Raw genomic sequence first — 15,119 nt, 5'->3', positions numbered from 1 at the left:
GAGGCTTTGGCCGCTCAGACGGACGTACTATAAATGAATGCAAAAGACACGTATGCATGCCACCAGAATCCAAAAAAATCCATGGCCGATTTTTCTTCCCAGCCCTGCCCAACATTGGTCCTATATGTGCAAAAAAACTAAACAAATGAATATTTTGCTTCTTCAAGTTTAGAAATGTTCTAGGTTCACTATAACTTCAAGTCTCTCCAAAGCAACTGTCAAATTTCATACGTCATAATTGTTCAAACCTCAACGTTTTTGAATAATATTCTACAATACAATAATATTATTCTATGGGACAAATATAACCTCATTCCCATTTAATGTAAATGTGGGTTACGGCATGTAATACAAATCTATGCTCAACTAAAATGTTATTTATAAATCAAAACAAAAAATATTATAAATAAAATAATTCAGAAGTTTAGATAGATATTGTCAACAGATGCAACAAATGTCATAATGTCTGTTGATGGGCCGATTTGTTAAGAAAGCAAGCAGCCATAGATCCGTGTCCTGCGACAGACAGCTTTAAGGATAACAGCTTTCAATTACTTTGAGCTACAACAAAGGCATGAAAGTAAACAACATGACTTTGATCTGGATTCCAAAGGAGGCTGTTGATGTTTACATATCTATTATATTTCACGACAGCTTCGCAAAATTCAGACATCTTGAATACATCAGCAACACTGCAATGTGGGCACGGTGGACAAACACAATTCCCCAAAAAGTCTTTTCAATTCATCGTTTTAATAACTTTTGTTAGCAATAACATATTTGTTTTATAGAAAATAAACATCTCTAAGAAATACTATACACAATTATAATAGTACATCACATCTTACATTTAAACAGCAGCAAATACTTATATACACAAGTACTTAGATTTAAGAATCAAATAATTACGCGATGGTTTTGTCATCTCTATGTGCGGTCTTGCCTGTGAAATGGTGGCTATAATATGTTAGTCACATACGTATCTCGGATTAAATGACCGTGACTTCTCATTTAAAGTATTTAGTGTTAATCTTCTGCGTCACTTTTACATGAACAGAAATGTGGATTTCGACTGTTCGTGATTTCACATCCTCAGTTAAAGCAAAAATGCTAATTCTGTCATTTACTTAACCTCATGTCTTTCCAACCCATAGATTTGGTTCAGTTGAAGGTTTTAGCTGGATGTCCAAGCTGCTCTTTTCAGTACATTGAAAGTGAACAGTGACTGGGACTGGCAAGCTATAAAAGTTGTCAATATGTATCAGCTGCTATATTACAAGTCGGATTAAATGCTTTTTAGTGTAGAACAGACCAAAACTTTATTTGTCGTAGGCCCGTTTTTGAGCATATTCAGATCAAGGCTGTTTGTTTTGTTAAGATAATATCAGTCATGAAAGGTAGAATGAAAGTCAGGGTTTGGAATGACACGAGGAGCCCTCGAAAAAATCATTTTGGTGAGCTCGTACACATTTTATTATGAACACAGGATATTTATCTGGACATGTCAAGTTTTGTCTTCAAATGCACATGAAAATAAGCCTACATCTCAGAGTATAATAAAATAATCAATTTATATGATTATGAGAATATTAAGACCTGCAAAGCACACCATGTACAGTTTCGTTTTTTCTTTGTAACATGTAAGTGTCCATTGAAATACATCCAGTGAGTGCATGATGCATGACATCTTCAAATTTCAATTCCCTTCAACAGCGGGAATACGACTGTGCCAGCCAGAGCTCAGGGCAGCTGGCCAAATCTGCCACCGGGTGTCCCCGACTGATAACATCCCTTCCAAAACATGGGGGAAAATGGAAGAATGGCACATACTGATCCACAGCAAAGGTGTCTTTCCCTTTTTCAGCTTTTCGCCATGAATGATGTGTTTGGATCGGGCCGGATGATCTGATCCTGGGTCAGTATTGCTACAGTACCTTTGTGCTTCACGTGAAGCCCCAGTTTCTTTTTTGTCCGTCTGTGGCGTCCGCAGCAGCTCACAGGAAGTCTCGTGTCCTCAGCATCAGTCCTCATGTGTCTGTGTATTAAACTGCCTGAAAAACAGACGCATTTGAAATGAAGATGTGTGGATGTGGACATCTACTTTGGCTTGATTGAATGTTGCCATATTCGCTGTTTATTTCTAAAATCTGAAAATGTAAATGTATCGAGAAATAGTCCAGGTGTTTTTTCCTTGTATCCTCATATTCACTTTCTATTGCAATGTCTGTAGTGAAACATTAAATACATTAACCAGGAACCCTTTAACATTAGCCACAAAATGACATCAGATTTGGTGGGAAAACCAGTGGCAAAAGTATTGGTTCACTAAACAAATATTCTGGAGTAACCGATCAGAAGCTAATTTTACTTAAGTATATCAGTTAACAGGTTTTATATAATAAGAATGAGTACATTTGACCTAAGTTATCCATTTGTTATGAATAATGATGGCAACCTTAAAGGGGTCCTATGGCGTGAACACATGTTTTTCTGTGTCTTTGGTGTGTTATAAGTTGCACATGCATGTGTAGCAGTACCGTTCTCTGTCGTTGGGGTTAATAAATTTGAAGGGGAAGTGCCCGTTAATTGCGTCCCTGGTTTATATAAGGGTGTCGCTATGTGTGTGCGTCTCTCTGCGTCATTTGGGGGAGACGCCGTGTTTCCGGCGGGACGCGTGAATGAACGTCTTTACGGTAAGAGCTGTGGCGCTGACTATACTAGCATGGTTTGTTCGTGGACTTGCCTCACAGGGATTACATGATTTTATTTGCTAAAGGTTGGACAGAGGAACCTTGTGGGAGGCGGTCGATTCGATGCTTGTTTAAATACACAGCAGTTTTGGTGCCGTGTGAATCGCACTACAGGTATGTTTTAACAGTTGACTAAAATGGGATTGCTAGTAGCTGGGTTGGCCAAATTAATATATTATTATATTCAAGGTGCGGGCCAACGTGCAAGGGACGTTACAGTGGGCTCTGGGTTCATCTAAGCTTCTGTGGGATGTTCCGTTTTTGCTGTCTGAATTGTTTTGCTGCCTGTTCCGCGATCATCTGATTGCCGAGATTAAGCTTCCGGTTTAAAGTGGGACGGGATTGTTCTGGCTGTGTCTTCTATATTGAACCCGGAGACATAAGTGTCATTAACTCCTCCAGTTTGCGCGTACATGCGCTGTGCTTAGTCCCTCGTCTATCTGTGGCGTTCACGGTGCTGAACGCGCTCCATCAGCTGGACCGACAATTACGGGCCTTCGGCGGAAAGCTTTGAGTGTCGATTAGGTATTGTGAGTAACCAATGGAGTCCGATCAGCCACCCAGCGGTCACCATTCCTTTCTGTAGTTTTCTTTAAACATTATTTGATTTTCCTTGAGTTGATTTTCGTTGTGTGGTTTATATATTTTTCCTTATTTGACTTGAGTTGTGCTAAGTATATTATCCATTACATATTTTGTGTGCGACTCAAGTCTTGTTTTATTTCTTTTTTGTGTGTGGGCGACTAAAGGGTAGCCTTTGGAAGGTGGTTCTCTTGTTTCTTTTGTAATTTTGTTTGCCGTTTTACCCATTTCTGTCTATCCTGGCATTGTCGGGGTGACCGGACGCGGCACCTCTAGTTGATGAGCCAGAGTCATATGGTGAACTATTTTTAAAAGTGTGTCTTAAATTGTCTGTGGTTCTGTTTAATGTTTTTTGTGATAATTGGAATTTCGTGTTATTCACTTTCTTCTCTCTTCAGAATTGGGGCAGCCAGTTGCGGAAGATTAGCATCTCGTCCCGATTGTGGTGGTGGGTGCTTTTGCCTGAATGCTGTGCTCACGGTGAGGTGTGGTGTGAGAGTGCAGTGAGTGTGCACGTATGACTGCTGATCCCTTTCTGCCAAGGAGTGTGAATGCCCCATTCTGAAGTGAGCGTTTGTGGATTGTTTTGTGTATGGATCATTTTTCTTTGATCTATCTGTGTTGTCGCGCTAAATAAAATTATATATTTTTATTAATGAGAAAATAAAGTTTTGATTGTTTTATACCTAACCCATGTCTGATACCTGACTCTGATATAGTGAACCTCTGAGCCTTGCTCTTTGTATTCAGTGTATTTCCCCGGAAAGAGGTCCCGGGGTGGCGTAGTCGGTAATTTTCCTAAATCTTTAGTGTACCTCAAATCAAAGCCATCACATGTAATAGACACGTAAAATTGCAAAAATGTAATTGTCGGAACAAAAGATGCATTCTATCTGAAAGTGAAGGCTCACCCAGACCTACCTGAATGCCTCGTGCAACCACACTCCCACAAATCTACGTCAGTTTGTGGTTTGATTTGACTAAGAAATGGAATCCCAAATGTAAACGCAAGTAAGGTGGGCGTACCTGTCAGTACAATTGAAGAGGAACCTGATGTTCCATTATGGTAAGAGGCGTTACATTTCCGCCACACGGAGTATTCGACCAATCACTACGCACTGGTAAACTGGCCAATCATAGCACACCTCGCTTCTCATGCTGCGTTCACATAAAACACCAATGACGCGTTAAGCGCGAGTGATTTACATGTTAAGTCAATGCAAAGACGCGATATACCTACTTGCGGTGTGATTCGCGCTAATGACGCGAATCGAGAGTTGAAAATCTGCACTTTGGTGAAAATTCTCGTCGCGTTAAATCTAAATGTTCAAGCGTCCCACTTCATGCGAATAATGCGATTTACCGCGTTTTGTGTGACATGTTTCAGAGAGGCGGGGCAAAGAGGAGACACAAACATGCACGGTATGTGGAAAATACAGCGTTTTTGAACCTTGAAATCTGTATACATCTAAAAGATAACGATAATATTTGTTTTAGCCATGTCATACGATCCCTTTAAAAATGTAAAATATATGCCAAAAATATTCAGGAGGTTGGTCAAAACAACCCATGAAACAACTCTTAAATTTACTTTGGTAATTAGAGTATGTTTACCTAGCAATAACAGTAATAATAACAGTAAAAATATAGTAGGTAAAATATACTGTAAAATAATAGCCCCTGGCACTTTAAAGTAGGCATGCATGTATCAACATCGCTGGGAATCAGGGATTCATCATATGTTTTGCATTGGTGAGACGTTAAGTGTCAAGCTGCAGGTGCGCCAATAGACATACAACCTCCCCATTCTGAAGAGTGAGAATATTGCGGACATGATTGTTTTCACTCCGAAGTATCCTTCGGAGAGCGCCATTCGGAACACAGACATAACCATCCCATTCGCAGTATGTGGTTTACTTACGTCTGTTCATTGCGCATGCGCGGCACATGGGCTGCGTGATTCCAGTGTGGTGTTGCACGAGCTCTAATTGCATGTTGTGGAGAAATCGTTGCTGTTCGGATATGAAAGTGGCACAGAGTCGGATGAAACACACAGCAGAATCGCTTCATTACTGCTCCGGCAAGGACGTTTCCCTTTTAGATCTATCTGTGTTCCTCAGCAGACTCGTACATTCTCTCTCTCTCTCTCTCTCTCTCTCTCACTCTCTCTCTCTCTCTCTCTCTTGTAATCCATTTCCCTCTCTAACAACAGCTCTTAGTACAGTGTTTGCAAAGTGTAACGGTATCCAACAATATTAAATCATTACACTTTTGTAATGAATTCAACCAAGAACAAATTCTATTTTTTGGCACTGGTATATCTCCAGGAATTGAAAATTTAGTTCTGCATCAATTCAAACACAGCCACTATCCTGCTGCACCCGCTCCCCTCGGCCTGACCTAAAGCTTTGCCTGCGCTGCAGAACTGCTGTGATGTTCTTCAGCCACGTGAACCCAGAGAACTGATGGCGTGTGAGCGCAGAGGAGAAGATGAAGAGGAGATTTCCTGGGAGACCTGGACGGGGGTGGTATCTCTACCGCTCGCTTTCATTAAAGCGGCAAATTGGCATCCCGGAGACCCAAAGCCGTTAGATCCCCCTCCTGATGCGTGCTTCGCTTGTTCTGAACTTTCTCCTTTGCTCTGTTTGTCTGTCTCTCTCACTCCGTCTCTCTCTCTCGTTCTATCCTCTTTGTCGTGGGAGGGTGAGAGAGTAAGGGAGGGCAGGAGATGGAAAGAGGTGGGGGGGTGTTCTAATCTCCAGCCAGGTTTTGTCTCACTGACTGGAAGAGGAAGCTGTACTGCCTCTGAATATCACTTCTCTCCCCCCTACCGTAGTGCCCATTCGCTCCATCTTTCTCATCCGATTTCGTTCTCTCTCTCTCTTTTTCTCGCTCTGACTTGACTTCGCTTGAGATGACCTGTATGACATATGTGTATTAACCATACAGTGCCCTGTATTGTTTATTTCTCTTATACTGAATCAGTTCATTTTATCACATTAAAAAATGTATATGGGGAAGCCCAAGAAAAAAAGCATGGTTTGTAAATCTGATATTTTAGTCTGGAAAGAGTTACAAAGCCAGTGGCGAAGGAATATTAATGAATATTGCCAGAACTGGGTGACCGGCCAAAATTTCTTCAAGGGCTTCACAGCTGCACCTCATCCGGGAAGTTCATGAAGATCCTAGAGAAACTTCTAGTGAACTGTAGCGTTCTCTTGCATCAGCTAACTTAAAAAGGTACTTTACTCAAAATATGAAAATTCTCTTGTAATAGAAGTTGACTGCATTTTAATATGAAGAAAGAAAGTCATAAAATTCTCTGATGGCATTAGGATGAAGAAAATTATAGAGAATTATAACAGCTTATATCTTTTCCCTATCTTTCTACTCTTTTTCCATAGAGGGCAGTCTAAAACGTTCAATAACATACTTTCACTAACTTATGCATGTACTGTATACAGTCAATGGCAGACAGACATGGGTGAGATATGCTTTGAGCTTATCTGTGGTCCTGAGACATGGTGATGAACTCTGCGGTCCAGATTCTCTCCTTAAGTTTTGTCCTGCTTACCTTGTGTTTTTGACACCTGATGGTGAAGGTCTCCTCATAAAATGTGCAGCCTGGAATGACAAAGAAGAGAAATAGGTAATGGGGTACTGGAAGAAAATGTGTAGAAACATTTTTTCAAGATAACAAATGGAACAGGAAAACGGGATTAATTTGAACCATATGATACAAGGATAAAGAAATGTGTTCGATTGAGCGTAGGCCAATTGTTCTGAAACTTTTGTAAAGTGCATTGCTTTGTGACCCCCAAATAATGACAAAATATGTGGAGACAGTGAATCCATCTTGGGACCCAGTTTGTGAACCATTGGTTTAGGGAGTTTGTTAATCAGTTAAAGGCTATTCTTATACTGTTATGATATATTTTCACTTTGCTGTATCTACATAGACCTGGGGGAATTTTGTAATCAAGTTATTCTTACATGTCCTGCAGAGGTACATGGATGAAGCAATTGGACTGAAAAGTCACTCATGTAAACAAACATACATTGCACGTCTGAGAGTAAGAACACTTACCCATCTCTTTGGCGCAGACATAATGGTACCTCTGAGTACAACTCTTCCAGCTGCAGCAGATGGAAGCTCCCTCAATCTGGCACCGAGAGCATTTCTACGATGAGACAGAAAGCCGGAGGTGTATCTCTCAGAAACAGCAATTCCTTTATACAGAGCCCTCTTAGCCACCACCACCAGTTGCTAAGAACTAAGCATAATGAACTAAAAAACACCTCTAGTTAGCTAGACCGTAAGTCTAGTTCACAGCAATGTGTGTTGCAGGTTAAATGTACATTTAGACTTTTAGCAGACGCTTTTTTTATCTGAAGAGATTTCAGTGGAGTGAGTGAGACAAAAAAGCCAATTATATCCAGTTATAATAAAATTATGTACAACAATTTAATTATTTACTACGTTAACGTCTTCGGATGATTGCTGTTGTATGGTTATTGTAAATTATACACTTACTGCATGTTCAGCACTCTGAGCAGCTTCCTTCAACCCATAAAGTTTGCCTGCTACCAAAACTGTTCCTCTGGTCCAGACCGTACAAGCTTCATGAGCCCAGTGCTCTTTAGCCTCTGCCTCCATCTGCAGTCTTTGGAGCGTAGTTCCAGTACCCTCCTCACCAGTAGGGGGAGCAGCTTCACTAAGCCTGCTCTGCAAAAGTAGCAGTTTTTTGAACCTCATCCGCAAGGTGGGGCGGGTGCTTAACTGTTCCCTATTCGCCCTTTTCCCCCTTCTGGGATGCACGCAAGCTCCTTCGTTTGTCCCCTCCAGATGTGCATTTCCACAAGCACTCTGTGAGGTCATGCTGTCTGAACTACACCAGACCTTCGTCTCTTGTGCACTGTCACCGCTTTGCCTGAGGTCATTTCTGTATGTCAAAGACAGCATTTTTCGTGGTATATGGTCCTCAGGATAGTAAGGGCCACACAAGTCTCCAAGCTCTCTGTAATTTGCTGGCTTTCTGCATAGGCAGCATGTAAGACACCTGTCAGTTAGGCTTTTGTTAACTATGGGCCCCTGGAGCATTATGGAGGAATCTGATATTGTCTCGGTAACTGTGACTAGATTTTTTGTTTTAGCGCCACTCTTTTTTCTTGGCTGGGTGAGCAGCTGCACTTCCTCAGGCCTGTTGACGATTGTACAAAGCGACGCTAGATCCAAAGAGCTGTCAATGTGCACATACGGCCTGAAAGAGCCTTTGCCATCGCTCTGTGTTGGATTCAAGACTGATAATCTTCCCTTCACTGTTGGAGGGAGATCCATGCTGCATTTTGCCTTTTGCTTGGGTCGTTTCACTACAACTCTGAGAACATTAAGGCTCTTTTGAATCTTTTTTTTGGATCCAGGCTTTTTTTTCTCTTTTACTTTGACATCTCCTATGTGTTTTGAGGCGTCCTCTTGTTTCTTTTTGAGTGACGGCCGCCTGCCTCTTTTGGGTTTTATTAATGGCGGGCATAATTCTGTTGGTGGCTTCTCATACTGTGTTTGTTCAACTGTTTCTAGAAAAGAGGAGGAGGATGGAGGGGGTGGCAGAATATCAGTCTGGACAGGCTCCTGTTGCTCCTCAGCAGGTATGCTATCTGGTGGCTCAGTCCCCTTTTTTCTCCTCTTACGTTGTTTCAGATGCATCTCATGGTTGTTTTTAATGGCTCTCTGTTTGGCTAGCCTAGGTGTGTTGACAACAAGGCTCCCAGCTTCCAGGGCTACATCTGGTGCATCATTGCTCTCAACAGTGGCCCACTTACTCCTCTTCTTTCTAGGAGTTTGAATTCCTGTTATGTTTTGGCTCTCATGTGTGCTCATTGTGCTCTGGGCATCTTTGTGAGCTACCTCAGGTGCCTTCACTGTCCCCTGCTCTGGTACCTGTGGTGTTGGTTTTGATGTTGATTCTTCTGGCGCAATATCTGGTTGGATATGTAGAGGTTGTTTTTTAGATCCCGGAGATGTGATTTTTTGAACCATTGCCTCATATTTTAGCCCCCTGCCTTTTCGAGGAGGCAAATATTTAGTTTTGGTAGGACACTGAGGGGGAACAGAAGGCATGTCACCCATTTCATCAATAGGAGGGTTATCTGTGGTCAAAGTGCTGATTACAGATTCTGCCTGCAGATCTTGGCCTCTTTTTCGCTTTGGCTTTGGAATGCAGACTCCAGTGACTGTTTCTGATGGAGGCCCCAGCATCTTAGTTTGACTCGCTTTCAAACCTTTCATTCTTTTTGGGGGGTCTGAGGACTGTAAGCTGTATTTCCTTTTGTTAGAAATAATCTCTTCATTAGAATGTTGCAGTGAATCTGTAGAGAGATCTACCTGCTTAGGTAACTCAAGGTTGGAAGTGTCAGTCCCACATGGTTGATCCACAGTAGCATCCTGTATTTTTGTATTCATGAGATTTGCTGAAGTTAGCTCAGTTGGTTTGTCATTCTCTTTTTCTTTCTCCTCAATCAATTTTTCTTTTGCTTGTTTCCTTGATCTCAGCACCATGGACTTTTGGGCTTTTTCTGAAGACTTGCTATCTTTAGAAGATAGTAAAGTGGAACCCACAAGTTCATTTGTAGTGGTGTCCACAACGTTAACGACTGTGCCCAAAGTTAATGTAGTTGTCACATTTTCCTGAATAAGTTCACTTGTACTTCTTGTGTCCTTGGTATGGTCAGTTATCAATGGAACATTGTCATCTTGTTTCATTGACTTTATCTTTGAGTAGAGGCCTTTTGGTCGACCAGGGCCTTTAGGCATTGACCCATCAGTCAGCTTTAACTCTGTGGCAGTTTGACATGGCTTCGAAATAGGTTTTTCTCCCAGTAAAGCCCCTGCCTTTGAAGCAAGTTTGGAACCAGGTTTTGGACCTGGTTTCAGGCCAGCCTTTGAACCAGGTTTTGGACCAGGTTTTGTAACTTCTGTGGGTTTGGGGCCTGGCTTGAGACCAGGTTTTACAATGGACATCATTTCAGGTTTTGAGCCTGGTTTAGGAACAGTTTTTGAACTAGATTTTGGACCTGGCTTTGGTCCAGGTTTAAGACCTGATTTTGGAGCTGGTTTTAAACTAGGCTTTGGGCCAGGTTTTGGGCCTGGCTTTGCACCTTGTTTTGAACCTGGCTTTGGACCAGGCTTTGAGCCCGGCTTTGGACCTGGTTTTCTTCTTTCTTGAGGGCAAACCTTTTGGATGCTTTTTGAACCATACGAGCGAGTGCACATTCGTGATGGTAGACCATCTGTCACAAGTTTTAGTGTTTGACTGCTGATATCCTGATGGGCAGTTTCCACCTGATCAGTTATAAGGGCGCTTTTGCTGGATGGCATACTGGGATTTTGGGCAGAAGGTGGAGCGCTGTCTGCTTCTACACTTAGCTGCCTTCTGATCCCCACACTTGAATGCATTATTCTCCTCCTGCCCCGTGCATGCTTTTTACCAAACATTCTTGTTTGTGCCAATGGTACCAAAGGATCTAGTTTGGCTGATGGGGTCACTGCACTGGGACAGCTTAAACCTGGTTCCATATCTTCATCTCCCTTCTTGGGGGATGGTGGGGTGTCAGCCCAGGATGGCGCAGAGTGCATTATTGACTTGCCTGGCAACTGAGGAGAGTCAGGCTCCAGTACCTTTGCATCACTGCGATCGATGTGATGATCTCTAGCCTGAGCCAGAGGTGTTGTTTTCTCATTGAGAGCCGAGAAACCACCGTTGCCAGTGTGAAGCTGAGGTGCAATGTCACATAAAGCTGACCTCATTTTACTGCCTCTGTGTGGTGAGTCAGGAGCAAAGCTTTGTGCAGTTTCTGTGTTGACTTGTAGAATGTTTCCCATCTCTTCAAATGTACTGCAGACTTCTGCGAAGGATTCTTGTGGTCTTGCTCTATTGTTAAGGACCTCCTCTGAGGTTGTCAGACTTTCCTTTTCATCTCTCATCTCAGTGGAATTATGGGAGAAGACAGGCGGCTTCTCCTCAGGGGTGTCCATTGGTCCTTCAGTGCATGTGAGGCTCTCCACTGAATTTTCTTCCTTTGAGTTTTCCTGTTTCTCTAACAAATACAGATCAGTGGCTGAACTGCCTGGTGGAGATGTTTCTACATTGGGTGGCGGTTCTGATTTAAAATGTTCAAACTTTATTTCTGTGCCTTCATTTCCTTTGTGATTAAGGTCAGAAAAATAATCCATCGGTGATGAGTCCACTTTATCTGAATCAAATTTGTTTTGTAGCCCTTGGTAATCATTCATTTCAGCTTCATAAGGGTAACCTTCTTCTAATACTGCTTTATTTATTTTATGAAAAAGAGAAGGACTTTTCTTATCCTCCAACCACTTCTGTGGCTTTTCAGTGACTTCTCCTTTGCACTCATGCTCTGAAACCAGCTTTCTTTGTCCAATTTCCTCCTCCTCAACCATCCTTTCAGTCCATGCTGACTCCTCAAAGTTCTCCTTAAGAGTGCTCTCTGAACGCTTTATATCTGGTGGTGAATTACTCTCCTGTTTCATAGGACTTGGGGCACTGATGGGAGACCTCTCATCTCTAATGCACCCAAGAGAGCTGTTGGGCTCCTCTCCAGTCAATACTCTCTGTAATCTGGGGTCACAATTGAGATTATCCTCAGAGGCTACACTCTGAAGACTTCGCACGGAGTCACCAGACCTGACAGATATATCATCGGCTGAGTTTATGGAGCAGGAAGACATTGTATCAAGGCTCAGTCGTGAGTTTGTCTGGGTGTGTGCTTGACCTTTGTCCTGACCAAAATAATAAAAGCTTCTGTCTGTCTGCTCCTCGGTGCTGCTGGAGTATCCTCCTTCCTGTAATTCGGCTGTCATGGATCTAGGAATGCTGTAAGCATCAGAAGGAGGTGGGCCATGTTTGTTATCAGGACAAGACGAATCTTCTGTACCTTTTAACTGGCCCCGATAGTCTTCTCCCTTTTTTGGATGGTTTCGTTTGCTAGTCTTTTTGTTAGCCATAAGGGCCTCAGAAAGAAGAAGATGCTGGACATTGTTGGAGATGTTCTCAACCTGAGATGTCAGGGAATTGAGGCTCCACAAACTTGGGTTGGAAAGAAGCTTTTCAGAGAAACGCTCTTTCATGGAGCTGGAAAAGCTCTGCGACTGGTGATTACCACTGGGTGATGCATGGGTATGGGGAGGCATAAGCAGGTTTTGGTCTTGCAGACCGGTGGATGAGGAAGCCCCAGTGTTAATAGGAGGTTGAGCATATTGGAATGAATCAGGGTTTGGCATTAGAGGGGATGGTGTGGAATTGTATGAGGGAGATCTTCCCACAGACCTTGCAGGGGAATGACTAGAACTTGGACTGCAGGTCTGGTAGTATTGTTCCGGAGATCTTACGGAAATATCTGTTATACAGTAGTTTTGCTGTGGCTGATTGAAGTGCTGGAATTTCTGAACATTCTCCTGTGAACCAGACATCCCTTGCATGGGGCCCTGTTCGAATCCAGATCTTGAGGGTGTCTGCTGGTAAGCATAATTATTCTGTGGCCTATATCCACTCTGCTTTAAATTGCTGTGATTGCCAAGCTGTCTTCCATACTGGGCATTGGGTGGTATACCATAGCCTTTGTAGCTATGTTGCACAGGGTTACATTTCTCTATATACGAAGATGATGAAGAAGAGGAAGGAGGTTGCTGAGGAAAATGGAGGTGGCTCTGTGGATACATTAAAGGAGCTGGTGTAGGATTAGATGGAAGGCCTTGTTGATGGGGGCTTGTATAGACAGGGGCAGAAGACTGTGAGGGGAGATGGCACTGGCTCTGAGAGATAGCTAGCATGTTTTGTTCTAGGTACTGTGATGAACCACTGGCCCCGGACTCCAGTCGTCCCACCATGTCCTGCTCATACTGGGTCATCTGGACCGACTCATCCCATTTTTGCTGCAAGTGACCTTCGCTCATATACTGGGCTGTGTATCCAGGGCCCATGTGATTGCTGTAGCCAGTCTGCAGGTGCTGGTTTGGAGTTTTCACTCCTCTATAAGGTTTTTTAGTCTGAGTAACACTGGTGCTGGTGTAGACAGGATAGGTCTGCTGCCCATAACAGTCTTTAGAAACTGCTCCCGCTGTGGACATCCCTGCAGCAGGCAGGGAGTGTGCCTCATAGCTCTGCCTGGACTGGCTGTGATGATGTCTGTAACTCTCAAGGCGCGATAATTCTTGGGGTTCCTGCTGGTAGCAGTGCTGGTTGCCTTGGAAACCACTCCGCTCTCTGAATGACTGCATGACTCTGGTTAGTGGGATCTTTAGAAAAATAGAAAAAGAGAGAAATGATGTGTTTAGTAGTTTCATTGTGTTTATCATATTATTCTCTCATGCAATTAACATTTCATTGCTGTTTTTGTCATGAGACAGGTCATATAACAACACATATGCTCAGTCGTTTCAGCAAATAAAATAAAATCCTACTGTATATCCCCCGGTGAGAACATTGACATTTCACTGTCCTTTTCTGCAGCTGTGATCAATCATTTTCATACTTTATTGAATCTTAGAATCAAAGCAATCATCTAAACAATCTTTTGGTGCTATCGTGTTTTGAGGTAAATGCTTATAACAGGTTCAAATACAATGTTGGAACAGAGATACTTAAGATACACAAATGTACTCTTGGTTTATAAAGTGTTACATTTATATATACTAACCTTATATTCGAAAATGTGCAATTTGATGTACAGCTGGACGATATGGCCAAAATTTATATTGAAATATATTTCTTAATTTCTGTCAATACCATATAAATTTCGATTACAATATAATAAATTGAGAGAGCCCTCTGATATGAACAATACAATGCTGATCAAAATAATACTAGATGCCAGCATTGTGCAACGCTACATATGATAAGAATGACATATTTTTGTATAGGACTGTGCCCTTACCTCAAAGTATCAAATATTAGAACTTTTATAAATGTTAAATAACTTTAAAATGAGCTTTAAAGCATGGAAGTCTCGTCAAAGCTCTACAGGGGCACAGCCCTCATATAACTTGACTCTGTTCTTGAAATCCTGCTTTTGCCATATTCATCTAAATTAATAAAAAAATTATGTATGACTGTATTTGCCATTTTGTCCTCGAAATTGACATTGAGACCTGTTTAAACAAACCGTATTTAAAACGAGATTAGATGAATCTTAATAACTTGTGTATGGCTGTCGCACAGCATGAACACAACAGCATTTAATCCTTGAATTTGAAGTCAAGACTTTCTTTATAAACACCTCATTATGAATGGAGACTTCAAAGCGACAGTGGCGACCGTACAAGAAACACAGCAAGAATGCAACGTGCGTCGAACGCGTACCTTATGCATGCGCGTGTTCGATCATGTTCCAAGTTTACTCCCTTCGCAGGAAGGGTCACGTTTAACTTAATTTGTATTCTTTTTGAGTTCAAAACATGTGGCTCTTGATCATTAAACAATGAACAGATTGCTGCAGAAAGGAAACAGACACGTGCATACATGGATTTCATCCGGTTGCATACGGTTGATGTCTGGCTGTGTCGCTTACAGATCTGTTTTGTAAATGGATATACGGACAAAAGTGATCAATGTTAAACTTAAACCAGAGATTTATACTTGGGCACGATGGAGTCCCACTCCATAACACCAGAGGCGCAGAGGACCCGGACGTGTAATGTATATTCATATGTTGAAAATGAGTTTAAAAATCATATCACCGTTATCGAAATGATTTCTATCGCTACAGATCGAA

The 15,119-nt window shown here is 42.1% G+C and overlaps 1 protein-coding gene across 1 annotated transcript; it reads right to left on the bottom strand.

The window, feature by feature from the left end:
- Positions 1–740: 740 nt before the first annotated feature.
- rai1 (retinoic acid induced 1) lies at positions 741–13,626 on the bottom strand (the record flags this gene model as incomplete). Its single annotated transcript, XM_079455618.1, has 4 exons — positions 741–2,051; positions 6,907–6,956; positions 7,420–7,513; positions 7,867–13,626. The coding sequence occupies 4 exons, from the start codon at positions 13,624–13,626 to the stop codon at positions 2,043–2,045; spliced, it is 5,913 nt and encodes a 1,970-aa protein (XP_079311744.1). The 3' UTR covers positions 741–2,042.
- Between the last annotated feature and the right edge of the window lie 1,493 nt (positions 13,627–15,119).

This window comes from Barbatula barbatula (assembly GCF_947034865.1).
Source record: "Barbatula barbatula genome assembly, chromosome: 5".
Classification (NCBI taxonomy): domain Eukaryota; kingdom Metazoa; phylum Chordata; class Actinopteri; order Cypriniformes; family Nemacheilidae; genus Barbatula; species Barbatula barbatula.
The sequence above is the reverse complement of the archived record's forward strand: the minus strand, read 5'-3'. Positions and strand labels throughout refer to the sequence as shown.